A 19,182-nucleotide genomic window follows, 5' to 3' on the forward strand; every position below is an offset into this window, starting at 1 on the left:
TAAAAATATCTGATGGTTGCCTAACGCTATAATGCTGAGTGTAGTTTAGATGGAAGGGGTAATGAGATAAGAGGGAATAATCAATTAAACAAGAGAGGCTTTATATGAACCACTGATGAAAGAAGGCTATAAGTCAAGGAGAGTGATTAACCCAGTCCTCTGTATATGAGATTCCTTGCCACCAAGGAAAGAGAAAAAAAAAGCAATGAGTCACCTGAAGTCTCAGCGACTCTTAAGGCCCAGGGCACCTGAGGTAAAAGCAGAAAACAAGTAGAAAGGCGTCTAAAATCAAAATTTCAAGGATTACGGTAGCACTGGCTCTCAGAGCACTTAAATCGTTTCCTCAAACTTCATTTCCTCGGCTATTTTAGTTCCGATGGAAAATGCCACGTAAGTTTGACCTCACCACTCAATAGTCGGCCTCAATGGTTGAAGCGAATTTCTGTGCTGAGGTCAAGGCAGTGCCGCCTAGTGGCGCATCTGTGAACTGCACTGCGGAAGAAGGACGCCGGGAGGGGCCCAGTAACAGGTGGATGAGAGTCAGCCTGAGGACCAAAAGCAGAGCCCAGGACAGCTGGTGTTTGGCAAGGCGACTTATAGAAGAAACGCCGCAAAGGGCAAGTTGGAATTCTCACCAGTCATCCGAACTGTGTTCTCCCAGGCATCCTGACAGCTGCCAGGGACTTTAGAGGCCCAGAGGAAAGGGGATGACTTGCCCAAGGTCACACTGTAAGTCATGGCAGACGTGGGACAAGAAGCTAGGACGCTACTCTACAGCAACGGTAGGAGCTGAAATTGCTGATGCGGGTTCCCTCTAGGGGAGGCCTGCTGCACCCCCTCCAGGGAGCATGGAAGCAAGAAGGCATCAGTGGAAGAGCTGGCCTGGCACCCAGAGTATGGATGGCTTTAAGTAAGGAGGAAGCGACTCAGACTCCTAGCAGGCATTTATTCTCAGCATGTGCTTTCAGTTCTAAAGATGATTCTCTTTTCTCGGTTTCCCTTTACACCAGCTTCTTCTTGTACTTCTTGAATTCTGACTTCCTCCCTAGCACTCCATTGACGACTGTTCTGTGACTAGATCTGTGGTCTTAGATACCTCAAGGCCTTCTCTGTACTTACAACACTAAAGTTGTCACTGATCCTCTTTTCCTTCATCTCCTTTATCCAGACTACTCTCATTCACTCATTCAACACTTAATGAGCACCCACAGTAGGTAGGTACTTTGACTAAGATGAGTAAGAGGCCATCCCTGACCCCAGGGAGCTCACTGTCTGGTATGGAGGACTGTTGTTATTCACTCGTGTCCAACTCTTCGCAACCTCATGGACTGCCTCATGCCAAGCTCCTCTGTCCTCCACTGTCTCCTGGAGTTTGCTCAAATTTATGTCATTGAGTCAGTGATGCTATCTGACCATCTCATCCTCTGCCACTCCCCTTTTCCTTTTGGTATAGAGGATGCAGATGTATAAATCAATACAGTTTTAATGTACTGATAAATAGCCTCACTAAGTTTTATGAGGTGTAACATAACCCCCAAAAAGAAAGCACTTAGAATCCTACCTGAAAAAGATCTCAAGTCCCAGGTTCCTTCCTAAATTGATCAAGCTTCACATTTTCAATTGACTTTTGGACATTTCTCACCTGAGAGCTTCAAACTCAGTATGTTTTAAACCTAGCTAATCACCCATCTCCCAAATCACATATTTGTGACACAAAAACAGATAAACAATAATAACAATTTCTACTTAAGACAACTATGGTGTATACTCAAGACTGGAGTCGATCAAGTCTGTGTTTAAACCATTGCTGTGCAATTTATTTAGAGAAAAGTGAAAGCCTCCCTAGAACCTAGAAAAGGGAGAAACAAAGAATCTATGATTCGGTTGGTGTCCTCTCCAAATGATACAGATATTTTTTGTCTAGCATGCGTGCTTAGTCGTATCTGACTCTTTGAGACCCCATGGACTGTAGCACACCAGGCTCCTCTGTCCATGAAATTCTTCAGGCAAGAATACTGGAGTGGGTTGCCATTTCGTACTTCAGGGGATCTTCCCAACCAAGGGATCAAACCGCATCTCTTGTGTCTCCTGCACTGGCAGGCGGATTCTTCACCACTGCACCACCTAGCAGTCAGACATATGTGCCCCTTCTGAGGAAAAGGAGATAATAGTCAGTAAGATCATCCAATTCACTCTTTTGGTTCAAAGTCTTTACTCATCAAGCTGCCTTCTGGTTAGAACCTTAATGCCCTAAGGAGAAGGAATTAGATAAGAATATTTCTCACCATAAATGAGTAACTCAGAACCATTTCCATTTCCATCAACCATCTAGGACCCTGCCATAATAGAAGCTGGGAGTTGCCGACACTGCCTAGGAGCCTCTTTGCTGCATTCCCAGCCCCTACTCTCTTCTCCACTTCACATAATCCTCAGCTGTTAACATAATCTTTCTCCGATTCCATTCTCATGAGGTCATTCCCCAGCTCTGTCACCCCTGGCATCTCTCTGGGTCTATTTTATCAGTCTAAAGTCATCAGCCTGGAACCCAGAGCTTATCAACTGTCCCCAACATCGCCATTTCAAAGAAGCTTACATAGCCTTCACTCCAGACAAGTTAATTTGCCTGCCATTTATCGCTTTCCCTTTGAGTTTGCAGAGCCCTTGAGCCCTAGACCCTGCAGCACATCTCAGTGCTCACCTCAACCAAGATGCATATTCTGATGAGCCTTTTCAGACACTGCCTTGACTTTGAATACCTCAAGAACATGTGGACAAGGCCAGCATATAGAGGGACAAGGCCCTCTATATCCAGAGAAGGGAAAAGTGTTAGTTGCCGAGTTGTGTACAACTCTTTGCAACCCCATGGATGTGGTCTGCCAGGCTTCTCTGTCCATGGAATTCTCCAGGCAAGAATTCTGGAGTGGGTAGCCATTCTCTTCTCTAGGGGATCTTCCCGACCCAGGGATTGAACCCCAGTCTCCTGCATTGCAGGTGGATTCTTCACTGTCTGAGCCACCAGGAAAGCAGAGAGGGGAAGTCAGAAAAGCATCAAAACCACTAACTTCCTTGACTAGTTAGTGGTTAAGAGTTCACCTTCCAATGCAGGGAGTGCATGTTCAGTCCCTAATCAGGAAGCTCAGATCCCACATGCCTCAGTGCCCCAAAAAACTTAAAAAGCAGAGAAGCAATATTGTAAAAAACTTAATAAAGACTTTAAAATGGTCCACATAGGGGGTGGGGGGTCAAAAAAAATAAAATAAAATAAAATAAAATGGTCCACATTAAAAAAAAAAGTTTTTTTTTTAAAAAGCATCACAGGACTTCCCTGCAAGGTCAGTGGTTAAGAATCTATGCTTCCCCTGTAGTGGGTGCGATCGCTGGCCGAGGAACTAAAGATCCCATGTGACGCTTGGTGGAGCCAAAAAAAAGAAAAGCATCAAATTATGATCAGTAAGAGATAAATTAAGTGGTCAAGCCATTCAATTATCAGATATTAAAAATGATTAGAGATTTATTTTAAAATCTGTTCATACTTGTACAGGGCACTCTGCTAGGTGATGGGGATATCATGAGAAGCCAAAGTCCCTGCCTTCATGGAACTTATTGTCGTTGTCGTTCAGTCTCCCAGTCACGTCCAACTCTGCAACCCCATGGACTGCAGCATGCCAGGCCTCCCTATCTCCCAGAGTTTGCCTAAGTTCATGTTCATTGCATCGGTGATGCTGTCCAGCTATCTCATCCTAGGACACCCTCTTATCCTTCTGCGCTTGATCTTTCCCAGCATCAGGGACTTTTCCAATGAGTCATCTGTTGGCATCAGATGACCAAAATACTGGAGTGTCAGCTTTAGCATCAATCCTTCCAGTGAATATTCAGGGTTGATCTCCCTTAAGATTGACTGGTTTGATCTCCTTGCTGTCCAAGGGACTTTCAGGAGTCTTCTCTAGCACAACAGTTTGAAGGCATCAATTCTTTAGCATTCTGCCTTCTTTATGGTCTAGCTCTCACAACTGCATGTGACCACTGGGAGGACCAGAGCCTTGACTATATGAACCTTTGTTGGCAAAGTAATGTCTCTGTTTTTGAACAGACTGTCTAGGTTTGTCATCGCTCTCCTGTGAAGAAGCAATCATCTTCTGATTTCATGACTGCAGTCACCATCCGCAGTGATTTTGGAGCCCAAGAAGAGAAAATCCATCACTACTTCCACCTTTCCCCCTTCCATTTGCCATGCAGTAATGGGGCTGCATGCCATGATCTCAGTTTTTTCATATTTAGTCTTAAGCTGGCTCTTTCACTCTCCTCCTTCACCCTCATCAAGAGGTTCTTTAGTTTCTCTTTGGTTCTTCGCTTTCTGCCATTAGAGTGGTATCATCTGCATATCTGAGGTTGTTGATATTTCTCCTGCCTGTCTTGATTCCAGCTTGTAACTCACCCAGGCCAGCATTTTTCATGACGTACTCAGTGTATAGGTTAAACAAACAGGGTGACAGCATACAGCCCTGACGTACTCCTTTCTCGATCTTGAAATGATCAGTTATTCCATGTGTGTGTGTGTGTGTGTGTGTTGGTTGCTTAGTCATATCCGACTCTTTGCAACCCCATAGACTGCAGCCCACCAGGCCCCTCTGTCCATGGGATTCTCCAGGCAAGAACACTGGAGTGGGTTGCCATTTCCTTCTCCAAAAGGAACTATAGAAAGAAAGAAAGTGAAGTTGCTCAGTCGTGTCTGACTCTTTGCGACCCCATGGACTGTAGCCTACCAGGCTCCTCCGTCCATGCAATTTTCCAGGCAAGAGTACTGGAGTGGATTGCCATTTCCTTCTCCAGGGGATCTTCCTGACACGGGGATCAAACCCAGGTCTCCTGCATTGCAGGCAGATGCTTTACTGTCTGAGCTACCAGAGCAACTAAAGCCTAGGAAATTACTGAGCACACATGCTCCAGAGCCTGTACCAGAACTAGACAGTCTGTGCACGGCAACGAGAGATCCCATGTGATGCAATGAAGATCCTGCATGCCAAAACTGAGACCCCAATGCAGCCAAATATATATATAGATATACATATCTATAGCTATATTAAAGTGCTAACAAATCTGGCTTCTGGTAAGATCTCTCTTCCTAACTTCGTAGATGGCTGCCTTCTCTCTATGTCCTCATAGGACCTTTCCATGGTGCATGAACATACACAGGGGAGGGTGGTAGAGAAAAGAGAGTGAGCTCTCGGGTGTCTCTTCTTAAAAGGACACTAATCCTATCGGATGAGGACCCCACTTTTATGAGCTCATTAACCTTAGATGTCTCCTCTGCAAACACAGCCACACCAGGGGTTAGGGCTTCAACATATGAATTGGGAGTGGGGGAAACAAACACTCCATACATAACACCAATCAATAAACAAAAATTAATAATATGAACGGAATGAGTTTATTCTACTTATTCATTAAACAAATAAAAAAATGAATACCCATATTCTGCAGGCATACAGGGCTTTCCCGGTGGTAAAGAATCCGCCTGCCAATGCATAAGATTCGGGTTCGATCCTTGAGTTGGGAAGATCCCCTGGAGTACTCCAGTATTCTTGCCTGGAAAATTCTAGGGACAGAGGAGCCTGGCAAGCTCCAGTCCATGGGGTCAAAAAAGAGTTGGACATGACTAACAGACTAGACAACAACACGGACATACCTCATTTTATCACACTTTGCTTTGTCACACTTCACAGATATTGTGTTTTCTACTAATTGAAAGTTCGTGGCAAACCTGCATCAAGAAAATCTATTGGCACCATTTTTCCAACAGCATTTGCTCATTTTATGTCACATTTTTGGTAATTCTCACAATAGTTGAAATTTTTCATTATTAATATACTTGTTATGGTGATCTACCTGGGGGCTTCCCAGGTGGCACTACTGGTGAAGAATCTCCCTGCCAATGTGAGAGATGTGGGTTCAATCCCTGGGTCTGGAAGATCCCCTGGAGGAAGGCATGGCAACCCACTCCAGTATTCTTGCCTGGAGAATCCCATGGACAGAGGAGCCTGGCAGGCTACAGTCCATAGGGTTGCAAAGAGTCAGACAGGACTGAAGCAGACATGGTGATCTGTGACCCGTGATCTTTGCTGTTACTACTATTACTTGCTGAAGTATTTTTCAGCTAAGGTATGTACATTTTTAAACATAATACTATTGCAGATTTAATAGTCTATAGTATACTATAACTTTTACATGTACTGGGAACCCTAAAAATTCATGTGACTTGCTTTGTTTTGATATTTGCTTTATTGTGATGGTTTGGATTAGAACTCACAATGTCTCCAAGGTTTGCCTGTACCTGATACTATACTAAGTGTGGAGAATACACCCTGGAACAGGCAAACAGGGCTTCTTTCCTTATGAAGCTTATGGGTTCGATAGGAAGAAGACAATTAAACAAGTTATCACAGTAAAGGGTGATAACAGTAATGACAAGTACATTAGCACTCAAGGAAAAGCAGAGATAGCCAAACTATCCCTGTATTCCAATAGGTCAGAAAAAAACTAAAGAAGTGAAATTTGGAGGATGGGTAGAGCTAGTCAAGTGAAGAGTTGAACTAGAGGATCTGGACAGGGACAGGACATATATACAATGTCTCTGGGACAAGAAAGTGGGTTAAGAAGTTCCATGTAGCTAGTGGTGGTGGGGGGGTGGGGCAGGGACTTTTCCCTCTATCCTCATAAGTTCAGTCTCTGGGGCCTGCAAATTAAACTGACAAAAGACAGATTACCAGAATTTTAAAAACAAGATTTTATTTACACATGCAACATGCATACACACAGGAGAATTCAGTGATAAATAACTTAAAGAGGTGGTTAGAACCTGAGACTTACCTATCATCTTAGCATAGAAGATTCTCCACATTTGTGGAGAAGTAACAAGACATAGTGTTGGGGCTTCTAGGGGTGGTATATTATGGAAAGGTAATATATGGGGAAACTAATGGAAGATAAAGGTTATTTTAATAAGGTTTTTTGGTGCAGAACCAACTCAGTGCCAGCTCTGTTTCCAGTGATAATGGTTGCTTTCCTCTTTCTTTTATCAGAGAGGGGAGAGGAAACACCTTCACAAAGGAGAATTTTGTCTGCTTTTAGGCAGATGGGGGTGGGTGGGCAAAAATATCTATATTTGTTGCCTTGCTTTCAGTTCAGAATAATCTTCATGCCAAAGTGGCATTTTCTGATCTCCTTCACTGGAATATATAGTATAAGAGGGAAACAAGTGAGATAAGGCTGAATAAGGAAGCAGAGACTGGACCTTGGATGGCCCTGTTAAGACTAGTTAAAAGGTTTTGGACTATATCCTGAGAACAATGGGAAATCGTGAATTGGGGCAAGTAAAAAGTTAATCAGGGGACTTCCCTGGTGTTCCAGTGGCTAAGACTTCTTGCTCCCAATGTTAGGGATGCAGGTTCGATCCCCTGGTCATGGAACTAGATCCTACATGCCGCAGCTAAGAGTTCACATGCCTCTGGAAACATATACTAACATACATAAAATAGACAACCAGTAGGAATTTGCTGTATGGCTTAGGGAACTCAAACCAGGGCTCTGTGACAACCTAGAGGTGTGGGATGGGCTGGGAGGTGGGAGGGAAGCCCATGAGGGAGGGAACATATGTATACCTACGTGTGTATACCAACATGGCTGATCCATGTTGATGTATGGCAGAAATCAACACAATATTGTAATTATCCTTCAATTAAAAATAAATAAAAAGAAAAAAAAGAGAGTTCACATGCCTCAACTAAAGATCCCCCATGCCCCAACAAAGATCAAAGACCCCATGTGCCTCAACTAAAATCTGGTGCAAATAAATGTTTAAAAAAAAAGAAGTTAATCAAAAGAAACTTCAATTAAAATAGAGTTGGGAGACCAGAAGAGGGAGCTCTCACACCCCCAGACAATAAGAGAGTCCAATAGGAAGAAGAAAGACTTCCTCTTCTTTACTGGCAAGAGCTCACTCAATGAGAGACTGATATAACTCAACCAAAGAAGAGTCATAGACTTTTTTTTATTTATTATAGCCCTCCCAATTTCCTTTTCCCTGCCATAAAAGAGTTCTCCTTCTCCATTTGTTTGCTGGTGACTTGCACGTGGCTCACCATGGTTGCAGACCCTGCACTTCTTTGCTGTCCCAAATAAACCCATTTTTATGCTGAAGCAATAACTGGCAGTCTATTTGTTTTAGGTCAGTAGTGGAGAAGCTTGGGGAGGAGAGTCCTGACACGATTAGACTTGTTTTTGGAGGGAGGTGAGACCTGAGGCAGAAGAAACATTAAAGTACATTTAGAAAAAAATAAAAATAAAGTACATTTAGGAGGTAAAATCAGCAGAGCTTTGAGACCAGACATTAGGGTTATTAAAGAGTGGTTTCAGGCTTGGGCAATGGAGAAACTGGGACAGATAATAATTCAAATAGAAGAGTGAGGAGTTCCATTCTGAACAAAGTACCTGTGAGACACCCAGAGAGAGCTATCCAGCTGACAGCTAGGCACTTAGGCCTGGAGTTCTAAGAAGAGCCTGGCTGGAGATAGAGATTATGGAACAATTTTCAATAAAAAAAAATGAAACCATGAGAATAAGTTCACCTTGGAAGAACATATAGAGCGAGAAGGCCTAGAACTGACCCCGTGAAGCATTCTGATATTAGAAGTTCTGTCAAGGAAACTGATAAGAAACAGAGCAGTAAAAAGAAAACCAGGAAACTGTCATCAGAGATGCCAAAGTAAAGGGATGATTTTTTTTTAATACAATACTAACATGGTATGTATTGTTTTTAAAAAAATATTTTTTTTAATCATGTATTTATTCGGTTGTGCTGGGTCTTAGATGCAGCATGTGGGATCTAATACCCTGCCCAGGGATCGAGCCAGGGCCCCCTGCATTGGGAGCTCGGAGTCTGAACCCCTGGACCACCAGGGAAGTCTCAAGGAGTTGATCTGATGACCATGGGTGGGGAGAGAGGGGCGGAGCCTCAGAGTAGGTAATATAAAGAGGATAAGAGGCACCGTCAACAGGGACAAAAGAAGGGTACAGATAAGGAGGACTCAAGTTGAGAAGAGTGAGCTTTCTCTGGGTTATCTCAGTGGACCTGTACCGTCTGTGGTACCGTGTCTAGCTTCTTGAATAGTTCCCTAAACCCTGACCTTCAATCTGATTGAACATGAAACAGAACAAGAGGCAGGCTAAGAAAAAGGAAAAAATATCATGTTTGGAATAATGCTTACTGTAATCTAAGTCCACTTGCCAGCTAAATATATGTGGATTGGTGACGGCAGGATGCCCAAGTAGTTGCTGGATGGTGAGTTTAAGTAGGTCAATCAGGAATAGAAAAGGAAGTAAAAATGCTCTAAAAGAGTCCATCGAAGCACAACTTCAAACAATGTGGTCTTGCTCTGAATGACCACAAAACTGCAACAGATGTGTTAGCCCATGAACAACAATCAGAAAAGAGATGCTCTTTTTCAGAAAAAAGAAAAAAAGGGTATGGGGGGGGAGCCGAGGTGGGACTTTAGGCAAATTCTAAGCTTAAGAGCCAGCATGCCAAACATCACAGAATCTCTAAATGCTGAGTCTAGACACACATTTTCACACACACAGAAATCATCTTTATATATCCTGTGTTGACATTTACAAGAATCAAATGCCCAGGTACATGACTTGGAAGCCTGTTGTGTGAAAAAGTGCTGTGTGTGTGTAAAATGACCAAAAGCTTAGCAGGATCAGAGTTATGTAAGTAAAACTTTAGCCCACCTTAATAGAAGTCATCCAGATAATAAAAGCATGAGTCCTATTGTATTCTGAATTCATTGGAATAAATCTGGAGTGCTGTGGTCAGTTAAAGCATCACATTTTAAAAGTAATATTGTGTCACATTTTAGGAGTAACTACTCCCCCCCCACACACACACACTTTCTTTCCATTCCCCCCACCAATTCTCTCATCTGGCATCTCAAACCTGGTAGAGTGTTTTCAAAGACGATCAATCCTTCCCACGGCACATGCCTTTTGCAGTGTTGCTTTTCCACTCTTCCCATCTAGAAGCAGACTCATTTCTCCTCCAGTTGAATCCAGTCGGCCTCTGTGTCTTAATTTGACCAACTAGAAGTGACGGAGCTTGACTTACAGACCTGGGCCTTAAGGGGCCTCACAGCTTCTGTCTTTGCCTTCTTGGTTGCCAGGTGCCAAGTCAAGAAGTTAGGGTCAGACGACTGACTGATGTGAAGTCATGTGGAAGACAAATAAGGGGCTCAGCCAACAACCAGCACCAAGGCGCCCAACATGTGAGTGAAGCTATCGTGGATCTTACAGTCCTAATCAAGCCAGTGACGGTAATAAAACTGTACCTGTGCTATCCAGTATGGGAATCACTAGCTACATGTCTCTACTGAGTCCTTGGAATGGGCCTCGGGCATCTGAAGAGCTTCATTTTAAATTTCACTTGATTTTAACTAAACTTTAGCTAGTGACTACCACACTGGACAGTATTCCAACCCTAATTCACCCAGCCCAACCCCGCTAACAACAAGGCACAGGGCATCATAAGATCACCGTACCCTTTCTGGGGCTACAAGTACATAGGCAGTGACTACAGATGGCCGCCAGTAAAGGTCATAGCTCTGTCAACAAAACAAAACATCCACGCGCCCCCCCCCCCCAACAACACCCTAAGGAAGGGAGTGACCCATTCTAAACTGATTTCATCTACATAAAATGTTAGAACCAGAAAGAGAAATATCCACACAAATGGAATATACTATCGAGAAAAACAGTCTTTGCCATATTTTTAAAACTGAAGTCCCACATCTAGCCTAGAAATGCCCTGATTAGGACGTCAACCTTCAAAAAGTTTCTTCAACCTTATGGATACGGAAGGGAAAAGGGAGGGAAAGAAAGATAAACTAAGAACATGAGGTTAATAGATACAAACTACTATACATGAAATAGATAAGCAACTAGCATTTACCATATAGCACAGGGTACTATAAAAAATATCTTGCATAATCTATAGTGGAAAATTAATCTGAAAAAATAAATATCTGAATCACTTTGCTATACACCTGAAAATAACACAATGCTGTCAATCAACTATATTTCAATTTTAAAAATACTGCAAAGACCAAAAACTAAAATCTTAATAGTTCCCTGTTCACACACTTTAGGGGGAGAGGTAATAGGAAGGAAATTTGAGAGCCACCTATGTGTGTTAGACAGTCACATACATTAATGCATTTCGTCCTCTTAATGGTTGTCTTTAAACTAAAAAAATACAAGTTCAGTGAGGTTGTGACTTGCCTAAGGACCTAAAGCTAATAGTGCCAGAGATAAAATTGAAATCCAACCTCCTGATTTCCCAACACATCACAATGCCTCTCCTAATCAAGAATAAACATTTCTGCCCTATTTCTGAGATTTTCTATGATCTGGCCACCTAAATAATCACTTCACTTTCACGCATTGGAGAAGGAAATGGCAACCCACTCCATTGTTCTTGCCTGGAGAATCCCAGGGACTGCGGAGCCTGGTGGGCTGCCGTCTATGGGGTCGCACAGAGTCGGACACAACTGAAGCAATTTAGCAGCAGCAGTTAATGTTCAATCTCTTACCAGATTGATCTCATTCTGCTCCCTTTCACTTTCTCCTTTTTTTTCTTCTAATTCTACCTATCCTTCAAAATCTGGCTTACATCTGAAACTTTTCTCATCTTCAGTTCAATTCCTCAGTCCTGTTTGACTCTTCGTGACTCCATGGACTGCAGCACACCAGGCTTCCCTGTTCATCAACTCCTGGAGCTTGCTCAAACTCATGTCCATTGAGTCGGTGATGCCATCCAACCATCTCATCCTCTGTTGTCCCCTTCTCCTCCAGCCTTCAATCTTTCCCAGCATCAGGGTCTTTTCAAATGAGTCAGTTCTTCGAATCAGGTGGCCAAAGCATTGGAGTTTCAGCTTTACCATCAGTGCTTCCGATGAATATTCAGGACTGATTTCCTTTAGAATTGACTGGTTAGATTTCCTTGCAGTTCAAGGGTCTCAGTAGTCTTCTCCAACAGCACTGTTCAAAAGCATCAATTCTTCAGGGCTCAACTCTCCTTGTGGTCCAACTCTCACATCCATACATGACTACTGGAAAAACCATAGCTTTGACAAGATGGACCTTTGTTGACAAAGTAATGTCTCTGCTTTTCAGTATGCTGTCTAGGTTGGTCATAGTTTTTCTTCCAAGGAGCAAGCATCTTTTCATTTCATGGCTGCAATCACCATCTGCAGTGATTCTGGAGCCCCCCAAAATAAAGTCTCCCTCTGAGAGACTTTCTCATCTTAATGCTAATTAATTTCCCTTTCCTCTTTTCCGGATTTTTACATCACTTTATAATGGGCATCACATAACATAACATTCTTTGTTACGTTACTTTTCCGTTAAACAGACCGTAATTTGAGGACAGGTGTCAAATTCAATCTTTAAATAGTGGCAGTCTTTCCAATTTCCTATTTCCCTTTGAGCCATGAATAAGAGTTCAGGAATGGATAAACTACCTAAACTTAACAGACAGATACCTCTTGATTAATTAAAATCAGCCCCAAACTCTTGAGTTTAAACCTCTGCTTAATCCACCGCGCACCAATTAATCCAGCAAGCTTGAATCGCGAATCAAGATTGAAGCCCGGCCACGTAACGCTGCCGGCCGACTCCCGCATACCACGCCCAGCCTATTGGTTACCGATTGGGCGTGACCCTGCCTAAGGGCCGACGGGGCGTGGCGTGCGTGAGTGAAGGCGTGGCCGAGAAGAGGAACATACGCTTTGGATCACGCTCGGTCGTCTCCGGTACTCCTCGACAACTTCCGGCAACGGCGTTCTCCTCCGCCGATTCACCTCGGGTATTTCCGGTCTCCTTCGGGTCTTTCCGTCTGGCTCCCGCGCGCGTCTCTCCACTTCGGGTTTTTCCGTGTCCCGCTCGGAGGTACTCGGCTCTCGCTCGGCCTCCCCCATCCCCCGGTAACGGTCGCTGGTGAGTTTAAATGAGCCGGGGCTGGCCGGGCCGGAGTCGCTACGGGGGGGGCCTGAGGCACTGCAGAAAGTGGGCCTGAACCTCCAGGATGACGGTGCTGCAGGAACCCGTCCAGGTAATGGTAACCCTCTTCCCTGAGGCTTGGCTCGCAGCCTTGGTCGGGAAGCGGCGTATGGCCACTTCGCGGCCTGGTGCGGCCTAGGCCTGGCTGCTTCTCCCGCCTCACCTCACGCCGGCTCCTGCCTGTCTTCTCGTCAGTTCCGAGGCCTTGCCCGCAGCCTCAGCCGCGTTCCCTCTGGCCCTATGTTACTTCTTCCCCGGGTGTGAGCGGAGTTCGGCGATAATCCCTCCTTTTCCCTCCGGGCCAATGTCGGGCGAGCCCCTCCTGTCAGCCCAGGGGCTGGGCCAGGGCCGGGGTGAGCGTTGAGAGGCCGAAAACTCGCCTCAGGTGCTCTCTTGCCCAAGGATGGTTGGGACGCACATTTGATTAGCGTCTGTATGATCTTCATAATGGTGGGGCAAGTTTGCGGGGCGAGGGTTGGTTTTGTTTTTGTTTTTGTTTTCTAGGAGAAAGTGGAGGGAGGGTAGGATCGGTGTTTTAAATACTAATTTCTGTTTTGGTGACAAACTGTCTAGCCCACGTTGCTTTTTCTCCCTCACTCAGTTTCCCTCCGGACAATGATCTGCGAAGAGAACCCCAAGGCCCAGTGTAGAGGCGCAAGCACCTATACAACGGGAGGGGGTGGAAACACCAAATTGGTTTTTTTCCATGACCTGTGATGGGGATCAGGAGTGTTTTACTGTGCATGTTTATAAGGCGTTCAGGAAATGGAAGACAAATCATGGTTTTTCCATCCATACTACACCAAGGTTTGCTTTGACGCACAGTGCTCTGTTGGCATGGAAGAAACCCTATTGGATTTTAAGGGTGTGATGCGGTGCCAAGTCATTTCCCCCTCCTGCCATCTGAAGAAACTAAATCTTTTGTCCCTTGGTGATGGACCAGGTCTGGAAGACTTTTTACACTATCATATGATTCTTTGACTTGATTAGAAGAGTTGACCTCTATCAACCGCTGTCATTGAGTCATACACTTTATTTTGAAAGCAAACCGATTTTAGAAATTGCTTCATATTGCTCTTAAAGACTTGTGATATCAAATAGTAAAATATTTTAATACATCACTCCTTCCATATTTCTTTAATTTTTTTCATCACAGGATGAAATACCAATTTCTCCTAGTTGGCTCTTTCTCTAGCTGTTTACATATAGCAGCTATTAATTTTTTAATTAGTGTAATGTGGGATTCTGTCTTCTGTACAGAATTGTACAAACAATTCTGTTTGTATATTATACTGGTGCTTTCAAAGCTGTTTCTTTCCATCCAGATTTACTAGTAAAGAATCCCTTTTTAATGTTTGTGTTTTTTTTGAGACCTAACATGAAAATAGAAGTTGCTATCTATACCTTCTAAAATGGATAAGCAGATTATTCAAGTTATTTGTTTCATATTTTTGTTATTTTGTCTTAACAATTAATGATACATTTGCCTTATATATATGGCTTCTAAGATGATAAACTAGTTTTATGGATAGCCTATGCATCTGTGCCAAGTCACTTCAATCGTGTCTGACTCTCTGCGACCCTGTAGACTGTAGCCTGCCAGGCTCCTCTGTCCATGGGATTCTCCAGGCAAGGAATACTGGAGTGGGTTGCCGTGCCCTCCTCCAGGGGATCTTCCCCACCCAGGGATCAAACCTGTGTCTCTTACATCTCCTGCATTGACAGGAGGGTTCTTTATCACTGGGGCCACCTAATTTGCATAAAAGCATAGAGAGAAATATGTAGCCAATTCCTTGGTAAAGATACTTCTTGTGTGATAAACACATCAAGTTTTCTGTTTTTCATTAAAGTACTCTTCGGTACCCTTAGCAGTAATGCATTTAGATATTTTTAAGGCTCAAGAGTCAAATTTGTCTACTCCCCACACACAACCCACTGACAGTGGTAACAAGTTTTAGGATATAATTAGGTGAGAATTTTGGTTGTAATTTTTAGTATAAGAAGCCATTCAAGAAGGGATCTAGAGCAGTAGGAGAACAAGCAACTTTGGCTATTTAAACTATAATAAGTGATTGCTTGTATTTGTAAAGGAATGAGAGTAAGTTGGAAAGGTGTGTCCTCTTGAGGGTTGTCTCAGGGTTTGAAATGTTATTAGGCATAGAAAAAAGTTGATAGAAAAGATGAGCAACTGATTTTTGCTTTTTCTGTTTTTAAAGCTTTAACATGGGATACCCAGTTTGATATACCATGTAAGCCTAAATATAAGCACTTCCTCCAAATTATCTCTTATAAAAAAGTATTATTTGAGTCTTCAAAAATCTCTACTCTTATGAGGCAGAAATTCTGTTATTAATTTAATTTTTAAAATAACTATTTGGGGAAGAATAATCACTAGCCTAAGTGACTTGAATCAGTGCTAATTTGGATGTGTATAAAATCCACCTGATGAAATTGATTTTTTAAAAAATCAATTTTATATAGATTTATCCATTACTCCTAGGGGGTAAGACATCACAGAAATGTTGAATGAGGTTGTAAAAAAAAAACAAAAAGCCTTGGAAAAATCATCTTAATAAGCAGTATAGTAACTGGTTGCTTTTACACATAATATTGTTTTAGAGATCATTAGATAGTGAAGGCGGAGAAGGCAATGGCAGCCCACTCCAGTGCTCTTGCCTGGAAATCCCATGGACAGAGGAGCCTGGTAGGCTGCAGTCCATGGGGTCGAGAAGAGTCGGATACGACTGATCGACTTAGCAGCAGCAGTAAAGGAATACTTTTGGCTTGGGATAAGAAGTACAGGGACAGCATCTAACTCATATTCAAAGGGTACAGTTTTCAGATAACTTAGAATTGAAGATGGTGTATTCAGGAAAATTGTGTTAGATGATTACCCCTCTCCCAAAAAAAGGCTTTTTAATAAATTGTTCTATTCAATAGAGTAGAAAAAAAGAAATTCCTAAATATATTTTATGACTGTAAAAATGTATATATATACACATATATATGTAGTTAAATTGATAAGTCAATAGCATTTGACTATTTGGTCTTCATTCAAAAAATGTATTCAGGTTAGCTGAAATACATTTGTTTATGAAATTTCCTTTTAGAAAACAGATTCTTATATTTAGGTACAATAAAGTATTTTGAAGACAGTGCTACATAGTACCTGAACTGAGAGGATGTGCTTTGAAGTGGGGAGATAGAGAAGGAGATCATTACAAATATGTGATAATTCCTTTATGGACTAGTGCCCTGATACAGCCTTTGTGCTTATATAGAGAGAAAGCATGAGACAAATAATCACAAATTAATAATTATAAATTGTGATAAGAAGAGTACTATAAGTAGGGTGCTACGAGAGAAACCTAATAAGAGGGTCCTGACTTCAGTCAGGTTTGCATTTGGACCATCAAAGTTCAGAAGCAGCCTCAATGAAATAATCAAATTGGAAAGAATGTTATGTACCTACTATGTGTCAGGCACATATAAAAGACATTCTAAAACCTTCTCTAAAAAGGATGTTAGGAAAGTTCCTTTTGAGCAAATAACATTGTAGCTGAGTTCAAAGTTTGAGACACAAACAATTTGAAGAGAATTACAAGCAGAGAAAACAGCATGTGTAAAGTCCCTGAGACATAGTACAACTTGGCATTGGAAGACCTGAAAGGCGGCCAGTGTGGCTGGAGTTGCATAGTAATGTAAGGCCATTGTAAGGAGTTCATTTTTCATTCTAAGTGTAATGGGGAATCACTGATGAATTTTCAGCTGGGGGTTGACATAATCTGATGTAGATGTTAAGATCTCTGGCTACTGTATGTGAAAGTTTAGGGAAGAAGGAGGCAAGAATAAAAACAGTCTTAAGATGACGGTTCAGTTCAGTCGCTTAGTTGTGTCCGACTCTGCGACCCCATGAACTGCAGCACGCCATGCCTCCCTGTCCAACACCAACTCCCGGAGACCACCCAAACTCATGTCCATTGAGTCGGCGATGCCATCCAACCATCTCATCCTCTGTTGTCCGCTTCTCCTCCTGCCCTCAATCTTTCCCAGCATCAGGGTCTTTTCAAATGAGTCAGCTCTTTGCATCAGGTGGCCAAAGTATTGGAGTTTCAGCTTCAACATCAGACCCTCCAATGAATACCCAGGACTGATCTCCTTTAGGATGGACTGGCTGGATCTCCTTGCAGTTCAAGGGACTCGCAAGAGTCTTCTCTAACACCACAGTTCAAAAGCATCAATTCTTCAGTGCTCTGCTTTCTTTATAGTCCAACTCTCACATCCATACATGACCACTGGAAAAACCATAGCCTTGACTAGACGGACCTTTGTCGGCAAAATAATGTCTCTGCTTTTTAATATGCTGTCTAGGTTGGTAATAACTTTCCTTCCAAGGAGTAAGCGTCTTTTAATTTCATGGCTGCAGTCACCATCTGCAGTGATTTTGGAGCTTAAAAAAATAAAGTCTGTCACTGTTTCCACTGTTTCCCCATCCATTTCCCAAGAAGTGATGGGACCACATGCCATGATCTTAGTTTTCTGAACATTGAGCTTTAAGCCAACTTTTTCATTCTTCTCTTTCACTTTCATCAAGAGGCTCTTTAGTGGTTCTTCACTTTCTGCCATAAGGGTGGTATCATCTGCATGTCTGAGGTTATTGATATTTCTCCCAGCAATCTTGATTCCAGCTTGTGCTTCCTCCAGCCCAGAGTTTCTCATGATATACTCTGCATATAAGTTAAATAAGCAGGGTGACAATATACAGCCTTAACGTACTCCTTTCCCGATTTGGAACCAGTCTGTTGTTCCATGTCCAGTTCTAATTGTTGCTTCCTGACCTGCATACAGGTTTTTCAAGAGGCAGGTCAGGTGGTCCGGTATTCCCATCTCTTTCAGAATTTTCCACAGTTTATTGTGATCCACACAGTCAAAGGCTTTGGCATAGTCAATAAATAGATGTCAGAAATAGATGTTTTTCTGGAACTCTCTTGCTTTTTTGATGATCCAAAGGATGTTTGCAATTTGATCTCTGGTTCCTCTGCCTTTTCTAAAACCAGCTTGAACATCTGGAATTTCACAGTTTATGTATTGCTGAAGCCTGGCTTGGAGAATTTTGAGCATTACTTTACTAGCGTGTGAGATGAGTGTAATTGTGCAGTAGTTTGAGCATTCTTTGGCATTTCCTTTCTTTGGGATTGGTAACCTATATTAAAGTGGTAGCGGTGGAATAGGAAAGGGGTAGATAAGTTCAAGAGATATTTTGGAGGTAGAATCAATGCATCATGGAAATTGATCATTTGTGAGGGAATCAAGAACAGCTACCTAGGTTTCATTTTGGGGGTAATGTTTAATAAATGGAGAATTCTTTTCAGGGAAAATAAATTTGAAGGAGGACCATTAAGAATTATGTTGTGAAAAAATTAAGATATTTGTGAAACCAACTAGTAGAAATGTAGATATATAACTTCTCATCTTTTGAGGGGTCCAGTCTTTTTGGGAAGATAAATATGCTTAATGGGAGCAACTGAATAATGTTACAAGTCAGTATGTATTTGTTTGCACAGATAATAATAAATTTAGTAAAGAGAGATCCTTGTGGACTGGAAAGATGGAAAAGGTTTCTGGAAGGAGTAGAACTTAATGCTTTAGAAAGTAAAAAGGATTTGAATTGGTAGAGGAGAATGTGCTTAGCACAGAATGGCATGAGCAAAAGCCCAAAGTTGAGAACGGTGCTCAGGAACAAGAAAACAATAAAAATTATAGCCTTGTCTAGAATGGGAATTGAGAACAGAAAAGATAAGGTTTTGCTAGCCAGGTAGAATCAGGTTACAAGGGGACTTAACATCCAGGCTGAGGAATTTAGATTTAACTTGTTGGTAAAATAGCCATTATGGGTTTTTTAACAGAAAAACTGTAATGAAAGCACTGCTTGGGAAAAAATTAATCTGGTGCTATTGGGAAGGTGGGACAAGACAAGATTTAGGGAGACATACAGGCCAGTAAGTTACACAGTAGTGGACATCAGGGTTTATCAATCTTGGCACTATTGATGTTTTCAGCAAGCTAATTTTG

General features: G+C 42.4%; 2 protein-coding genes across 12 annotated transcripts in view; one reads left to right on the plus strand and one right to left on the minus strand.

Annotated features, from left to right (window-relative positions):
• Positions 1 to 13,289, minus strand: part of MYL4 (myosin light chain 4) — a 35,898-nt gene extending 22,609 nt beyond the window's left edge. Inside the window, exon 1 of one of the 2 annotated variants that reach the window (XM_043465739.1) lies at positions 13,274 to 13,289. The gene's annotated coding sequence lies outside the window, so the exon portion shown is untranslated. Of the gene's footprint in view, positions 1 to 214; positions 264 to 13,273 lie in introns of those variants that run through there. The other variant, XM_043465719.1, reaches the window with a different exon arrangement.
• CDC27 (cell division cycle 27) overlaps positions 13,025 to 19,182 on the plus strand; it is a 51,416-nt gene continuing 45,258 nt past the window's right edge. For all 10 annotated transcript variants that reach the window (XR_006269025.1, XR_006269024.1, XM_043465628.1 and 7 more), the window contains exon 1: positions 13,025 to 13,162. Coding sequence is in view for 8 of the 10 variants with exons in the window: in XM_043465628.1 (XP_043321563.1) it covers positions 13,136 to 13,162 (27 nt within the window). In the remaining 2 variants the exon portion in view is untranslated. The remainder of the gene's footprint in view (positions 13,163 to 19,182) is intronic.

This window comes from Cervus canadensis, chromosome 1 (genome assembly GCF_019320065.1).
Source record: "Cervus canadensis isolate Bull #8, Minnesota chromosome 1, ASM1932006v1, whole genome shotgun sequence".
Lineage (NCBI taxonomy): Eukaryota > Metazoa > Chordata > Mammalia > Artiodactyla > Cervidae > Cervus > Cervus canadensis.